We start from the raw sequence: 17,108 nt of genomic DNA, 5'->3' as shown, positions 1-17,108 counted from the left end.
GCAAAATATTTTTATTACTCTACAGCAATTCCTTCGTGATACAAAGTTAAATAAATATCGCCATCTACAGTCAGTTGGATTTTTAGAAAATATTACTTTATTTGTTAAGTATCAAAGGATCCCTTATGAAAAGATTAATCAACTGACTAGATACAACAACAGTGTTGTTTGACGGCACATCTTATTAATACAATATTTGAGTTTCTACATGGTAACATTTTGTAGCATTAACTCAAACTGTGACTTACATTTTTAAAATAATGTCAGAACAACTGGAAAAAAAAATTACAAATATTGTTTTCAAAATAACATGTCGCAAATAAATTATATAAGCAATGGAAAGTTTAGAGCTATTACTGCAAATATAATATTTAAAAAATATATTTAATTGAATGAACCTACAAACAAAAAGTGAAACTATTTGAAGTTAGCCTAACTTCACATCCATAGTTCTGTACGAAGTCAACACCCGGCAGGGTTTTTTTTTCTACCGTGCTGCTGAACATGAAATATGTAGTTAGAAAATAATTCTGTGCAGTGTGAATTATAGTATTTTTAGGATAGGCAAACTGGATCAATGTTGTTGTTGTTGTTTTTTTTAAATGAAACCATCAATGAACACATAAGTAATAATATTTATTAATGCAAAACTTTATATCATCAAATCAAAATTGTGGTAATTAGTTTTGTTTATCTTCATCAATTCTTATCATTTTAAAAGTTTCCCGCTGGTGCAGTGTTGAGTCTATGGATTTACAACGCTACAATCAGGGGGTTCGATTTCTCTCGGTGGACTCAGCAAATAGCCCGATGTAGCTTTGCCATAAGAAAACACAAACACACACACACACACATCCTTCTAAAAATTACACAGTTATTTTAAAGGTTCCTTTTGAACAAGGTAACTTTTAATTAACAGCATGTATGCTTCTGGTCTGATCTTTGATGGCTTTAAACGTGTTTTTGGAATGATTTCATTCAACGATTTTAACATGTTCTTATGATTTATGATCAGATCGTTATGATCTGCTCCCTCAAAGCATAACGATTTTAACATGTTCTTTTAACAGATCATATTCTAATTTTTTATTTATTTTTCTTCTGTGCTTCTGGGAATACACCAATTGGCTTTAATACAGCATATTACTTCATCACATTTATATAATTATTCTTACAATAAACAAGTCTAGTGTAATGTTAATTATATTTTTATTAATTACCGTGCACTGATTGTCATGTTGAAGTTCCAACTTCTTAAAACTCGCAGTCATCGATGGACGAACTCGTTGTACCATGAAACTGTGTTTACTGCGTATTCACTCACAGAGAACAAACATTAATGTCATGATATAAACAAAATTTACATTACTTATGAAGTTAGAAAAATATTAAGTTGTTAACATATTACATACAATTGACAATTTTAAATTCTTTAGATATAACTGTACCTAGAAAAATTGTACTTGAAAAGAGAAAATAATAATAATGTAAAATTATAAATCCTATAGACGTAGTACTTTCTACAATTATAATAAAAAATTCCCATAAAGCATGTCAGAATATCTTAGACCCAATAGTTTCCGAGGGTCTCAGAACTTCCTACCCTTTTGGCTATGATACTTTTCTGTTATGTTGCTATAATTTTTCTTAGAATAGATCTTGGTTCCTGATATGCACTCTTCTTCGATGGTGAACATCCTTACTTCATGTGGTGTACCAGAGCTGCCCTCACCTTACTTCATGTGGTGTACCAGAGCTGCCCTCACCTTACTTCATGTGGTGTACCAGAGCTGCCCTCACCTTATTTCATGTGGTGTACCAGAGCTGCCCTCACCTTACTTCATGTGATGTACCAGATCTGCCCTCACCTTACTTCATGTGATGTACCAGAGTTGCCCTCACCTTACTTCATGTGGTGTACCAGAGCTGCCCTCACCTTACTTCATGTGATGTACCAGATCTGCCCTCACCTTACTTCATGTGATGTACCAGAGCTGCCCTCACCTTACTTCATGTGGTGTACCAGAGCTGCCATCACCTTACTTCATGTGGTGTACCAGAGCTGCCCTCACCTTACTTCATGTGATGTACCAGATCTGTCCTCACCTTACTTCATGTGATGTACCAGAGCTGCCCTCACCTTACTTCATGTGATGTACCAGAGCTGTCCTCACCTTACTTCATGTGGTGTGCCATGTCACCTTAGTGATGTACCAGCTGCCATCACCTTACTTCATGTGGTGTACCAGAGCTGCCCTCACCTTACTTCATGTGATGTACCAGAGCTGCCCTCACCTTACTTCATGTGGTGTACCAGAGCTGCTCTCACCTTACTTCATGTGATGTACCAGAGCTGCCCTCACCTTACTTCATGTGGTGTACCAGAGCTGCTCTCACCTTACTTCATGTGGTGTAACTCATTAAGGGTAACTTCCAATCTTCCAGTTTCTGTTTGCATCAGTCCCTATTCTTTCTTCATCTCTGGAGACAATATCCAACATCCAACTTTCATTACGATATCTGATATAACAATCATTACTGTGGAATAAGTGTTGATCAACACCCTGCTAGATTCCCCATCAGTAAACCCGTTGTTTCGTGAACTGGTTTCTTTAAATAATGGACTTCTAATCTCATTTCTCAGTTAAATATCACGCATAAATCCAGCTAATTCTTGTTCTTCCAATGACTGATTAGCTGTTTCTTGTTCCTTTAACTTTGGGCTCGGAGGATTGTCCTTATTATTTTATCTTCTCCAGATGTTAATTCCTCACACTCGGCTGTTATCGTCCTGTTTAACACCTTTAACACCTTATATCATTTGGTAGGAGTTATTATTCCCTATATTCGTTTGTCTGCAGTTCCTAGCAATATCACCTTTGAAGTTGTACTTGGAATACCTATTGTATTACAGTTAATTTCTTATAGTATCTGTAAGTAGTTACATAACTAATTCTTACAACTCATCTAAGTTATGGTCAAGAGAAATTGATATTTTAATACCATTCGATTTGATGATTCAGTAACTTCTAGATGGCGCCTTTAGTTGCTTATATGCAATTTCAATTTATTCGTAACCTCACATGGCCAGGTGGTTAGAGCGCTCGACTCCTAATCTGAAAGTCGCGGGTTCGAATCCCCGTCACGCCAAACATGCTCGCCCTTTCAGCCGTAGTGGCGTTATAATGTTACGGTCAGTCCCACTATTCGTTAGTAAAAGAGTATCCCAAGAGTTGGTGGTGGGTGGTGATGACTAGCTGCCTTCCCTCTAGTCTTACACTGCTAAATTAGGGACGTTTACCGTAGATAGCCCTCGAGTAGCTTTGTGCGAAATTCGAAACCATTTTTTTTTCGAATTTCAGTTCTAAGTAGAAAGTTGGCAAAATCTGAATCTTCTGTAAGTTGGTCTAAAGATTCTTCTGTCCTCCATATTCTGCTTTTAATACTTTTGTGTGGTGTGTAACTCTTAAGCTGTTAGATGCTTAATAGTTATTACGATTCTCAGCTGGAAGCCTGCTTAATGTCATTAAAACTGTTACTTTTAAATGTACAGCAAAACTGATACTGTTTTGTTGACTATTTCATCCATACACGTTGAAAATGACTTCGTATAAAGTCTTATGTGCCTTCCATGACACTTTTCCGTCATCGTCATTTGATTTATCGATTGAGCAGTATTATTAAACTGACCAGCTAAATCTTGAAACTGGATTTGTTTGTTACATGGCTGGAGTAGTCCAGGAAGATCTTGCAGTCGTAGACGACACAATCACAGCAGTAACAGGTATTGACTAGATAAGTTCTTCCATATTGTATTTCTTAGGCAGATCCAGAAAGAGATTTATTATTGTTTTTGATTATTCTTTAAATATGAATTTTCTTTATTTTTCTTAAATTCCTGTTTCTCAGTCTTCATTACTTCATAACCAACCTTTTTTTTTCTGTTATTTAATAATCGCCAACAAATTTTCAATCTCGCGTCGTAGAATATTAGTCAATGTGATAATTTATTTCAACAAAATAATCCCACTTCTGACAGCAGTATTGTAACGTGTTATATCAATGGGCAGGTTCTTTTAGATTATCTGGAAATTGTAATGCGAAATGAAGTCCTTATAACAATAACGAATTAATCTGTTTCTTCAATTACATTTGTCTTAGGTTATGTTTAGAGTCAAGTCTAGCTTCATAAATAACTTTTGAAAAGAAATTTTAAAACAAATACATATTAATTTGCAAAATTCCCTTGCTAATCAATAGATATCAAACGTGTTGACTGACACACTGTTCAGCTTAATAAGTGCATAACACGCGGACAGACTCAATGTCTAGCTTATGAAATTAATGCTGGATTGATTACCAGCTCAATCAGTTTGACATTTAGAAACTGTACTAGTTGTTGTTGTTGTTGGTTGCTGTTTCTACTACAGGAAACTTCAAAATTTTACAGAGAAGCCCTAAGCTTTCAAAAAACTTCTTGGTTACACCAATCATTACTCACGTAAAATAACAAGAAAAACTCCCTCTAGTAAAACAGTCAAAACATTAATAATATTATGGCCCACAACAATACACGTAAGTTAGTCTATTACGTAATAACTATTCTTTGTTTGTTTGTTTTGAATTTCGCACAAAGCTACTCGAGGGTTATCTGTGCTAGCCGTCCCTAATTTAGCAGTGTAAGACTAGAGGAAAGGCAGCTAGTCATCACCACCCACCGCCAACTCTTGGGCTACTCTTTCATCAACGAATAGTGGGATTGCCGTCACATTATAACGCCCTCACGGCTGAAAGTGCGAGCATGTTTGGCGCGACGGGGATGCGAACCCGCGACCCTCAGATTACGAGTCGCACGCCTTAACACGCTTGGCCATGCCGGGCCCTAAATCTATTCTTAAGTACATTGTTATATGTGGTGGAATCAACAGTATATTATTTTACAAATGAGAGTAAGGTTAATATTAATCACTTTTTGTCAGTATAAATGTAGGGCCATCCAAATAATTTTGTGAAGTTCCATGAGTGTTGAATGAATGTAACTTTGTAGAATGGACGGCAACTGCCTGTTGTGGAGACACACGAGTGTTATTGCTATGATGAATGCTCTAAAGTGTACGTGTGTTTTCAAATGTAAATGGACTGAGTCGTTAACCCCATGTTAAAATAAAATAATATTTTTTTATGTTTCAAACTTTGGTCTGGGGACTTGTACACGAAGGGTTTTTGACACGTACATCATATCCAACATCTGTATTTCTTGTATTGTTGGTTTGAACTTCGCGCAAAACTACATGAGGGCTATCTGCGCTAGCCGTACCGAATTTAGCAGTGTAAGACTGGAGGGAAGACAGTTAGTTACTACCACCCACCGCCAACTTTTGGGATATTTCTTCTACTAAAGAATAGTAGGATTGACCGTAACATTATATCGCCCCCACAGCCGAGAGGACAAACATGTTTGGTATGATGGGAATGCGAACCCGCGACCCTCAGATTGCGAGTCGAGCGCCTTAACTCTCTGGCCAATAGATGTGTAAGTGGAATTGTACAGTAAATTATTAAAATTATTTTACAAAGATGATTTGTGGGGAGTTTAATGCTCTTGATATCAAGACGCAGAGGGAGAACCTGGACTGATGTGCAATAGTCAAAGGTGGATAATTTAATGCTGACGCAGAGATTGGACTGATGTGCAACAGTCAAAGGTGGATAATTTAATGCTCTTGATATCAAGACGCAGAGGGAGGACCTGGACTGATGTGCAACAGTCAAAGGTGGATTATTTAATGCTCATGATATCAAGACGCAGAGGGAGAACCTGGACTGATGTGCAATAGTCAAAGGTAGATTATTTAATGCTCATGATATCAAGACGCAGAGGGAGAACCTGGACTGATGTGCAATAGTCAAAGGTGGATAATTTAATGCTCTTGATATCAAGACGCAGAGGGAGGACCTGGACTGATGTGCAATAGCCAAAGGTGGATAATTTAATGCTCATGATATGAAGACGCAGAGGGAGGACTTGGACTGATGTGCAATAGCCAAAGGTGGATAATTTAATGCTCATGATATGAAGACGCAGAGGGAGGACTTGGACTGATGTGCAATAGCCAAAGGTGGATAATTTAATGCTCATGATATCAATATGCAGATGGAGGACCTGAACTGATGTGCAATAGTCAAAGGTAGATAATTTAATGATCTTGATATCAAGACAAAGAGGGACGACCTGGACTGATGTGCAATAGTCAAAGGTGGATAAGTTAATGCTCATGATATCAAGACGCAGAGGGAGAACCTGGACTGATGTGCAATAGCCAAAAGTGGATAAACAGATGGTTTTGTATGAAACATTTGATCCAAATTTAACAAGTCTTGAGAAAGCTTGTCGAAACAAAATACGAAGTCCTAATTTGAAGTTAGTCCTTCAGAACTGTCGGGCTGTTGAAGGACTTGTATTGAACTTTTGAAGGTAGTGGTATGGACCAGAACCTGTATTGAACTTTTGAAGGTAGTGGTATGGACCAGAACCTGTATTGAACTTTGAAGGTTGAAGGTAGTGGTATGGACCAGAACCTGTATGGAACTTTTGAAGGTAGTAGTATGGACCAGAACCTGTATTGAACTGAAGTATGGACCAGAACCTGTATCGAACTTTTGAAGGTTGTGGTATGGACCAGAACCTGTATTGAACTTGAAGGTAGTGGTATGGACCAGAACCTGTATGGAACTTGAAGGTAGAAGGACCAGAACCTGTATTGAACTTTTGAAGGTAGTGGTATGGACCAGAACCTGTATGGAACTTTTGAAGGTAGTGGTATGGACCAGAACTGCTATTTCAACCAATCGTTGCTGTTGCCACAGCTGTTTGATAGTTTTAATTAAAAGTGTAACGGGTGCAGATAAATGTTGTCATAGAAACAAAAGGTAATGTTTGTTTTATAAATGTTGTCATAGAAACAAAAGGTAATGTTTGTTTTCCTCATTTTTTTTAAATAGAAAGAAACATGATGATGTTTATTCGATGTCTTTACGTATGTTGACCTAAATTACAAAAGTATAATTTAGAGCTAAAGCATCTTACGTGTTTATTAGACTTAAAATACAAGCGAATTAGCTAAGTTCAATTTTAAGGTTCGGAGATTTCAGAGCAAAAGGAAATTTTGGCAGGTATGAAAGTAGGCGTAAATAACAGGGCTCACGTGCAGTGAAACAGAAAGATTCCAATCAAGATGCTTCTTATTCCAACTCGAGCAGATATTTCAAAACAACCTAAACTTGGGCTATTCTATGCAATTAGCAAACTATTATACAAGAGAGATAGACACACTCTTATATGAATTACGTCGTTCAAGCGTAGTAAGTAGGCTGAAAGGATGTTAACTGTCTAGTTTTATAACAGTTTTGATGGATGTTTTTAAGTTTTAATTTGTTGCTTCCTTAATTTCAACATTCGCTTTTTTTTGTGTGTGTGTGTGTGTGTGTGTGTATCCGGCGAATATTTTGTAAATTGTTTCTGGGAACAAGAAACGTCGCTCTCAAGAGATGCACAAAGAGAGTGAAAATCTATGTGATACTGAGTCAGTTGGATCAAGTTTGGTTTGGTTTTTGAATTTCGCACAAAGCTACACGAGGGCTACCTGCGATAACCGTCCCTAATTTAGCAGTGTAAGACTAGAGGAAAGGCAGCTAGTCATCACCACCCACCACCAACTCTTGGGCTACTCTTTTACCAATGAATAGTGGGATTGAGCGTCACATTATAACGCCCCCATTACGAATCGAGTGCCTGGTCATGTCGGGTCCTCAGAAAGCCTGTTAAAAGGAAATTTTTGTAGAGTTTCCAGAAACAACAATTATTCCGGACTTTCCCTCGAATTGTTCCGTGTCCTTCCTTAAGCCTAGTTATTCTGTCTTGTCAGGACGTCCTCACTATTATACAGACAAGACATATTCGTTATAGGTTTCAGTTCTATAAAACACATATTTATTTGGACATTAACGTGCATGTAAATTAAATAACAACTGATCCATACAAAACACGGGTTTAGTGAGTTCTGATTAACCATTGGCATAACAAGTCCAGCAATAATATAAGAAAGTTGACATAGCTATTGTGTTTTTAACCAACTATTATTCAGAAAATCAAGGGTTAACACTGTATAATTCGTTCAAATCTCCACATCATATGTATTCTTATAGACACAGAAGTCTTCAGCATGACATGGTAGTTCTACACGTCTCACTTTGTTTTATCCATTTATTCTGGACGTATTTTTTCGCTTGTGTTTTTCATATAACAAAACCACATCGGGCCATCTGGTGAGTCCACCGAGGAGAATCGAACCCCTCATTTTAGCGTTGTAAATCCGTAGACTAACCGCTGTACCACCAGGGGGCGTATTTGTCCGTGGAAAATAGAGTTAATGAGCCAACGTAATTGAAAGAGCGTCTTATGTCGGGCCAGTTTAATTTATGGTAAATAAAACGTGAACATTGAGTTACTTTGTCGAACGTCGTGCAAAGTTACTGTAGCACACTTTGCACTATCCGTCCCTAACTTATAAGTGATAAAGTAGAAGGAAGGCAACCCTAGCCACCAGATTACATATTAAAATAATAATGTAAACATTTGGTGTTATACGATGAACAAAAATTAGATATTACTGCTCTGTGTTGATTTGGTTGCTAAGTAACACAATAATGTGCCCACTAGGGGTGTTTACATTGTTTTTCACACAGGCCTTCATTTCAAACTTACCGTTGAAGTACCATCATGGGAGTCCGCAAGAGGACAACAGGAGGCACTCGCCCCACCCCAGGAAAATGAAAAATATAATTACTTTCAGCATGTGCACAATTTCACACCCCATTGCCCCTCCTTGGAAAAATGTCTGCGAATCCCCACGGGCACCATGTGTCGTAATTTTAATGCATACAGTGGAGCCCCTCACTAACATTTACTAACTTACTAACGACTTCCCCTGTCATACGACCGGAAAATTTTTTGACGGTACCCTGTTTGCATTAAATTGACCCCTCGTGGACGACTTCCCCTCAAACGCGACTAACGACCTACCAAATTGAACAATTTTGATTATTTTACCTCTCACTAACGACTAAGTGACATTATTCTGTGAAGTTACATAGCGGTCTGCCTTCTCATTCATGGCATATTACAAATGAGTTTAATTATTCCGTAGTTAAACAGTATTACGTAATCTACTTCAACAATAAATCGTTTTACTTCTTCTTAATGCAACTTCTAAGCTACAGCCTTGTGACGCCGGAGTTATACAGACCGTCAAACTGCTGTATCGCAAAACATTCTTAAGACAACTTTTGTTTCACATGGATAACGACCAGACGGCTACAGGTCCCGAGTTGTGCAAAAAAATCACTCTTCTGAACGCAATTGTGTGGTTACGCGTCGCTTGGCTTCGAGTTAAGACTTCCACAATTCAAAAGTGTTTCTTGAAATGCGGCTTAAACTTCTGTTTAGGCGAAGTGTCAAACGAAAGTGACGACAATGTTTCAGAAAACCAATCTGACCCCGACTTCAGGCCTGTCTTGAATGGTGTAACTCTTGGCGAATATGTCAACTTCGACAACGAAACTCCAGTTTGTGATGATTCAGTTTCTGACAATATTATCGCATGTCCTGAAGAAATCGAGAGTGATGATGGTGAAGAATGTGACGACAGAACTGAAGAGTCTTTCGAGCCAATTGACTGTGCCAGTGCAATGTCATATGCAGAAAAACTTCTTACAGTTTGGTCTCAAACACGGCAAAATGGACATTGTAGATTGCATGGTAGCAGTGAGCAAAGACATTGAAACTGTACAATTTTCGAAGAAAAAACAAACAAAAATTAGTGATTTCTTTAAGAAAATGTCGTTTCTTATCGTATTTTAAGTCTGTATTTGATCATTTTTGTGCGTGTGTAGCATTTCTCCTACAGTGATTTCTTTATAAAAATGTATTTTATCATCGCATTTTAAGTCTGCATGAGCATTAGTGATTTAAGAAAATGTCTTTTATGATCGTATTTTAAGTCTGCATGAACATTAGTGGTTTCTTTAGTTTACAATCGTATATCCAGTCAGTATTTGAACACTTTTGCGTGTAACATTTTACAGTGATTTTTTTAAGAAATGTATTTTAGGATCGTATTTTAAACCTGCATTTGAACATTTTTTGTGTACAGAATGGTGAATAGACTTGTGTTTAAACATTTAATAGGCTAATAAAATCAAGGTAAAGTAGTGAGAACTAGTGAAAATATATTTTGCATTACATATTACCGCATTTTTTATTTCGTTTTTAAATACTCCATACCCTTAAAATGAACAGAGACCGATTGCCTATTATAAAAACGTACATAATTTAAATCTTGGTAACGAATTGGGTATCAACCCCTCGCTAACGACTCCCCGTCATTAACGACCTTTTTGTCGAGGCATTTTTGAAGTCGTTAGTGAGGGGCTCCACTGTAATATATATTCTAATATTAACACGAACAACGACTCGCAACAAAAAATTGTTTAACTTTTATTTCATCCTAGTGTGTACGTCGAGTGTTAGATACACACGCGATACGAGAAGGTTGGCGGTCAAGGTCACATTTTGAAAATATAACGCGTCAGGTGACCTTAAAAACTGCTACCTTCCGCAGTCCTAGCATTAGTTTCTTATCGGTGCGAGACCTGAGGTTTACATTTTACGAAAAACACGGGTTGGGAACGCTAACAAAGATAGTATTTTGACTTGCTAGTGTGTTTTAACATACTGAGTCACAAATACCACTGTATATATAATCTGTCTACTTTAATCTGAGCTGAGTACAAGACGTGGAAAGGCTTCTGTTTGATTTCTTTTAATAGCCTGAAAATAACGAACCCACACGTTAATATAGTAACGAAACATCTATCACACCACCAGGTTTATATATCGTAATTTAAAAGTTTTAAAAACAGTAAAATAATAACGAAAAACTTAAGTAATTTTAAGTATATTACGAAATCCCTAACTAATAAGAAAATGTAAGTAACACGATTACCCTAAGGACACCTAAAGTAATTGGTGTTACTGTACGTATGAATAACATAAAGTGGCGTACGACTGTGGTTAATTTTCGATAATTAATTATATAATACCCTGGAGTTAAACCGTCTGCTAAAGTTATGTGCATGATTTTACTAGGCCTAACGGATGTAATTCAACAACAGCCAAATATTAACAATTGACACTTCACTGGGGGTCTCAAAGACGCAAATTTTCGGGCCTGATTTCAAGAAGTGTATAACAACAAGGTGAAACATTTTTGAAATAACATTATAAATTGAGTTCTTATTATAACAAATATCTTGTATAAACAGTGTTCACTACTATAATTGTTGTGCCCCAGTCGGCCTGACGAGCTCTGAATTAAGTGAAACGCGTCGTCGCCAATAGATATGACGAATATAGTGTGGTTTCAGTACTATTATTATATACATTTCTATTTCTTGACATTTTATAAAAAAATTTAATATAGGAAAAATGTAGTGGTCTAATATTAATATCTTAAGGTAAGTATAGTACAAATGTAGTGGTCTAATATTAATATCTTAAGGTAAGTATAGTACAAATGTAGTGGTCTAATATTAATATCTTAAGTATAGTACAAATGTAGTGGTCTAATATTAATATCTTAAGTATAGTACAAAATGTAGTGGTCTAATATTAATATCTTAAGTATAGCACAAAATGTAGTTGTCTAATATTAATATCTTAAGTATAGTACAAATGTAGTGGTCTAATATTAATATCTTAAGTATAGTACAAATGTAGTGGTCTAATATTAATATCTTAAGTATAGTACAAATGTAGTGGTCTGATATTAATATCTTAAGGTAAGTGTAGTACAAAAGTATAGTTCATATTTTAACAGTAAGACTGGTGCTAATAGAAAGTTATGTTCATATTTTAAGAGTAAGACTGGTGCTAATAGAAAGTTATGTTCATATTTTAAGAGTAAGACTGGTGCTAATAGAAAGTTATGTTCATATTTTAACAGTAAGACTGGTGCTAATAGAAAGTTATGTTCATATTTTAAGAGTAAGACTGGTGCTAATAGAAAATTATGTTCATATTTTAAGAGTAAGACTGGTGCTAATAGAAAATTATGTTCATATTTTAACAGTAAGACTGGTGCTAATAGAAAATTATGTTCATATTTTAACAGTAAGACTGGTGCCAATAAAACGTGTAAAAAATAATATTTTAAGGTCGCCCTAAGTTTGTTAGTAAATTATCTCGTTAGGGTGCGGCTCGGCATGGCCAAGTGGTTAAGGCGTTTGACTCTTAATCTGAGAGTCGCGGGTCAGAATCCCCGACTTTAAACACAACCCAGAAAATAGTGTTAAGAGATAGGACTCCTGTATGTTTTCTGCCCCTTGGGGGGGGGTGCAGTTTTACATACGTTCCCCCATTTTCATTTCAGTGTCTTACGAATCGTGAGATCTGTTATGGGCCCAGCACGGCCAGATAGTTAAGGCGCTCGACTCGCAATCGGAGGGTCGTCGTTTCAAATCCCCGTCACATCAAACATGCTCGCTCTTTCAGCCATAAGGGCGTTATAATGTTACAGTCAATCCCACTATTCGTTGGTAAAAGAGTAGCCCAAGAATTGGCAGTAGGTGGTGCTGACTAGTTGCCTTCCCTTTAGTCTGACACTACTAAACTGGGGACGGCTAGCGCAGATAGCCATCGTGTAGCTTTGCGCGAAATTCTAAACAAGCTAACCAACCTATTATGATATATGTGTTATCGACTGATATGATTTGTGTCAGACCTGATAAATTTTTGTAAAATCTAAACATAACATTTTTATAGTTCACAAATAATAAAATAAATAACAGAATATAAAACCGAACATTTTAAAGTAAAGAAACAAACACTGTTAGATATTCAGTGTATGTATACGCTAACACCAATGAAGGGAAATAACCGTCTTTTTTTGTTGGATAGCTAACGACTTTATTATCATTTAATCACAGTACTTGATACAATTTCTCTCCCAAATAGGTTTATTAACTTTCTTAAACTGGGACTGTACCATTAGTTAGTGGATTAGATGTTTTCTATACAGCTAACTTATTTTTATATTACATTCAGTCACTTGAAAACCTCCAATATAACTAACGTTAGGCCTACTGACACGAGATAATTTTATTTCTCTCAGAAACAAACGAAGGTTTTCTGTGTTCTGTTTTTTTCTTTTCTTCCACTTCTTCAGTCGACAATAAAAACGACAGATTGCAAGTGGCCTTACCGGTTACGTTTCAACCTCCTGAGCTGTGATTGGTCACTGTGCGTTATGACGTCAGTCGTGTCGTCGAATGAACCTATTTACTAGAGGCCAGATTCTTGAGTTTACAAAAGTTGTTTTCATACCTGCATTTTTGGTTACGGTCGTTTGAGAAACAGACGTTTAATCGAAAGACACATACATCATTTAGTGGCATTAGTCGGAGATTGCCTGATAAGATGACAAATTTATTTCACGTGCTGGAAAGGATATGTCCATCTGTATTGTGCATTGTAGGAACTTTTGTCTTTTGTAACATATTTGTACCAGGTACGTTTTTTTATTTTAAGAGATAAGTAGAAACTACAATATTTTACAAGAGATGAAATCAGGAAATTGGACGTATCTTTGAAAATTATAGTAGTGTTTTATTTCTTTCCTTGAACGAACAATGTCATTACAAAAACCTTTATAATTACAAACAAATAATGTAGATATTACTGTTAAAAATTATTGGCCACTTTTGACTAAAATTTAAAAAAATAGCGAAGCTGAAATTCCATTATTATCACGTGAATAATTTAAAATATAGTCCATATGATAATTTCAACTTCAAAGATGAAATGATACCCGAAGATGTCACTTTTATTATTATTGTAATTTCAAGTAAACTGATATAAAGTCCTTAGTAAGGGGAAGAACGTTATACCTTATAGTTGGTTGAAGGTTAGATTTCAAAAATATTTTGAGTGCTATAGCAATATCATGGTTTTAGTGTGACATTTATATTAGAGGATGAAAAATCAAAACTATCAAAACGGTTTATATCTTCCGTTTATGTTGCAGTCTCAAACTGCGTGTTCGAAAAACCTGTTTGCAGGTTGAATCTTATTTATATCAAATGGGTTTCATTAGTTATATACAAAAAATAAGTGTTTTTGAAAAACGAATTTTAATTCATGTAGAACTAAGAAAACTAGCAAAACAGTAAAATATATCCATCAACTTTATACACTTTATATAAGTATTTTGTATTTATTCACAGTGTTAAATATACAATGTCTTAGGAAAAAGTTTAACTCAATATTTTTAATAACACACGAGACAGGTTAAGAACAACACGCAATTATTTTAGTTGATTGGTTCGGATAACACTAACAATATATCTTAAGAGATTTATGAATGATAGTCGACTTTTAAATGTGGCAAACAACATCTGTCATGTCAACTGACAAAGAAAAGAAAGTTCGATTATATTTTCTAAACTTTTATTTAACTTTTACTAGCAGCTTACTTCCGGGTTTTAAAAACAACGTCGATAGTTTAATATACACTATTTATGTAACTTAAGGAAATGTTTCACTGTTTGATCGTGATTGGTTGTGGAAACTTGTTTTCACACTTAGTGACCTGTAAGTTTTGCACAGTTTCGTTTGAAAAATTTGGAAATCAATTCATCACTTTGTTTTATTACGTAACTGGACAGAAAAATAAGTTAGTTTTAAGTTTCATTCGATCTGCCCTTTAGTTTCACTGCAAAGTTTATAGGTAAACTCCGCGCTAACTGCCGGTTTTATTTTTAGATATACGAATTATTAAAAAAAAAAAATTAATGCTTCGTTACTTATTTTGAAAAAATATGATGGGTTTGGTAAATTTACATTCTTCGTGCGGTACATAATTCCGTGTGAGTGTTTTAGTGCAGAAAATCTTCTTGCCCGTGGTAGTAAATGAAACGCTGTATCTTCACACAAGTGTTACGTGAAATAACGGTACCCAAAGTAACTCTGTTTGTTATTTTGTTCTACTTTCACAGCTGAAGGTTGCGGGTATCCTGGTTCACCTGCTCATGCCAGTGTCAAGTTCACTAATGAGGTCATCAGCCGAGGGACCGAGGCTATTTACAACTGTGACCGAGGGTTCGAGCTTTTGGGGCCTTCACGAAGGGTTTGCGGAGAGAATGGAACTTGGATTCCCTCAGGCATCCCCTTCTGTGGTAAGTGTTCTAACTATCCTCACTTGAAATATGGACAAAGAATTAAGGTCATTAAGATGACCTCTTTTGATAGCCTCCATCATAAGTGTGTTGGTTGAGATTTGACCCAGAGCCCTCACAGACGAGGAAGTAAAACGGTGCGCGCAACGTAGGATTCACCTTGAACTTGTAGCCAAGCGAAACAAGTGTAGAGCAGGAAAGCTGATTTTCATTTCGAGCTTTCCTCGAATGTATAGCGCTATGATCATGACAACTTATAATGATGAAGGATAAATAACTGGAATCCATATTATCTAAAGAAAGATATGACGTAATGTGGTCTCAGTAGAAACTATAAACTAGATTAGAAGTAATCGATAACCGTATGTTTAATTAAGTTCAAGCCTTAATGTATACCTCTTTTATAATAGTTAACAATGTGTCTTAACTTCCACGTTAAATAGGACGGCATTTTAAAAACTGTTTTCATTCGACTTTCTATCTTTTTTTATTACGCATAAGAAAATTGTGATTTTTTAGTATTATTTTAAGTTCTTGTATAAATATGTATGGTGTCTATTTGAGTGTTGTCAACGTTCTGTAGAGAGAACCATTCATCATTAAATAATTTAATATTGAAAGTTAACGTGTGCCACATTGAATCTTGACCGACAGGTGTCATGTTTGTGTTTTCCTTGCTGCATCTTCGCTAACAGTTTATCTTGTAATTTGGAAGATATTCAGGAAGCACGAGATGAATGGGCTCTGATGTCGCGCGTTCTTCTGGTGCTTGTGGGTTTAGTCACTCGACGTATTACGCATGTCCAAATGTTACTGACCTTCGTGAAATGCTACCTGCTTTCTCCAGGCGACCGGGGCTTTGCGCCGTCTGTACTTCTGGTAGAAATCCGGCTTTATGACGTCGCTTAAGGGCATGTGAAATATAGCAGAAGAAAAACGCGTATTTGTTTCTGGTTTTAACGTAGTTAATATAGTACAAACAACAAGATATTTCTGGATTCGCGCGCTCTTATCGGCCAGTTTCTTTTTGACGTACTTGTTCCGTTAGATTATAATGGGCTCAAGAGTATTTCTAAATAAATGATTTATCAATACTTAAAATTAATTATGAGTAAATATTTGATTTATCTGTATCCAAACTCTCATTTATTAACCGGTGGTAATGAAAACAAAGCCCTAAAACTACTTAAATATTGATTTAAAATACTTTGAAACGGTTAGAAATTATTTTTAATGTACAGAGAGGTCTATCACGTTGCAACAGTTTAATACTGCGACTTTATCTTCCAACTAGTCTAGGTTTTTTTTTTCATTTTATATAAATTTATATTTAATATTTATTTTGATTCACTAGAGGTCGTTAAAAATTCTTGTGTTTCTGGAACCGTTAAACCTAATGATCGGAAGAAGTGCTTCTGAACGTAATGTAGTACGTTTTAGAAACGAAATACAACAACAATTATTCTGTGCTGAATTTTTAACCATATCAGAATTTTTGTTAATGAGGATATACGACTTAACGTCTTATTATTTGATTTTTATCCATCGAGTAGTGATTATAGTACACCTTGCTTTAGTGTTCAGATGAGTGGGAAAATAAACAAATGTGATTCGGACATATCTTCTTTCCCCACCGGACTAGGCCGGTGAGATCTTCCGGTAAGTCAGTTGTTAGTTGTGGACTTAGAACAGGGTTCGATTCCTTGCGGAGGACAGATCACAGGTAGTTCAAAGTAGAGTTGTGTTAAACAAAACTTAAAGTGGCATTAACATTTTAGTTCGTTGTTGCACCTTAATACTGTTATTAAAAAGTGATA

General features: G+C 35.9%; 1 protein-coding gene across 3 annotated transcripts in view; it reads left to right on the top strand.

Annotated features, from left to right (window-relative positions):
- The window catches only part of LOC143253993 (sushi, von Willebrand factor type A, EGF and pentraxin domain-containing protein 1-like), a 113,700-nt gene that overhangs the window by 54,896 nt on the left and 41,696 nt on the right, over positions 1-17,108 (top strand). Inside the window, exons 1-2 of one of the 3 annotated variants that reach the window (XM_076508685.1) lie at positions 13,427-13,625; positions 15,112-15,291. In XM_076508685.1, coding sequence (XP_076364800.1) covers positions 13,535-13,625; positions 15,112-15,291 — 271 coding nt within the window. In that variant the 5' untranslated portion in view covers positions 13,427-13,534. Of the gene's footprint in view, positions 1-13,426; positions 13,626-15,111; positions 15,292-16,796; positions 16,951-17,108 lie in introns of those variants that run through there. The other 2 variants (XM_076508687.1, XM_076508688.1) reach the window with 2 other exon arrangements.

The sequence above is a fragment of the Tachypleus tridentatus genome, chromosome 6, assembly GCF_004210375.1.
Source record: "Tachypleus tridentatus isolate NWPU-2018 chromosome 6, ASM421037v1, whole genome shotgun sequence".
NCBI classification, from domain to species: Eukaryota; Metazoa; Arthropoda; class Merostomata; order Xiphosura; family Limulidae; genus Tachypleus; species Tachypleus tridentatus.
Note: the sequence above shows the minus strand (reverse complement) of the source record. Positions and strands in the feature narration are given on the sequence as shown.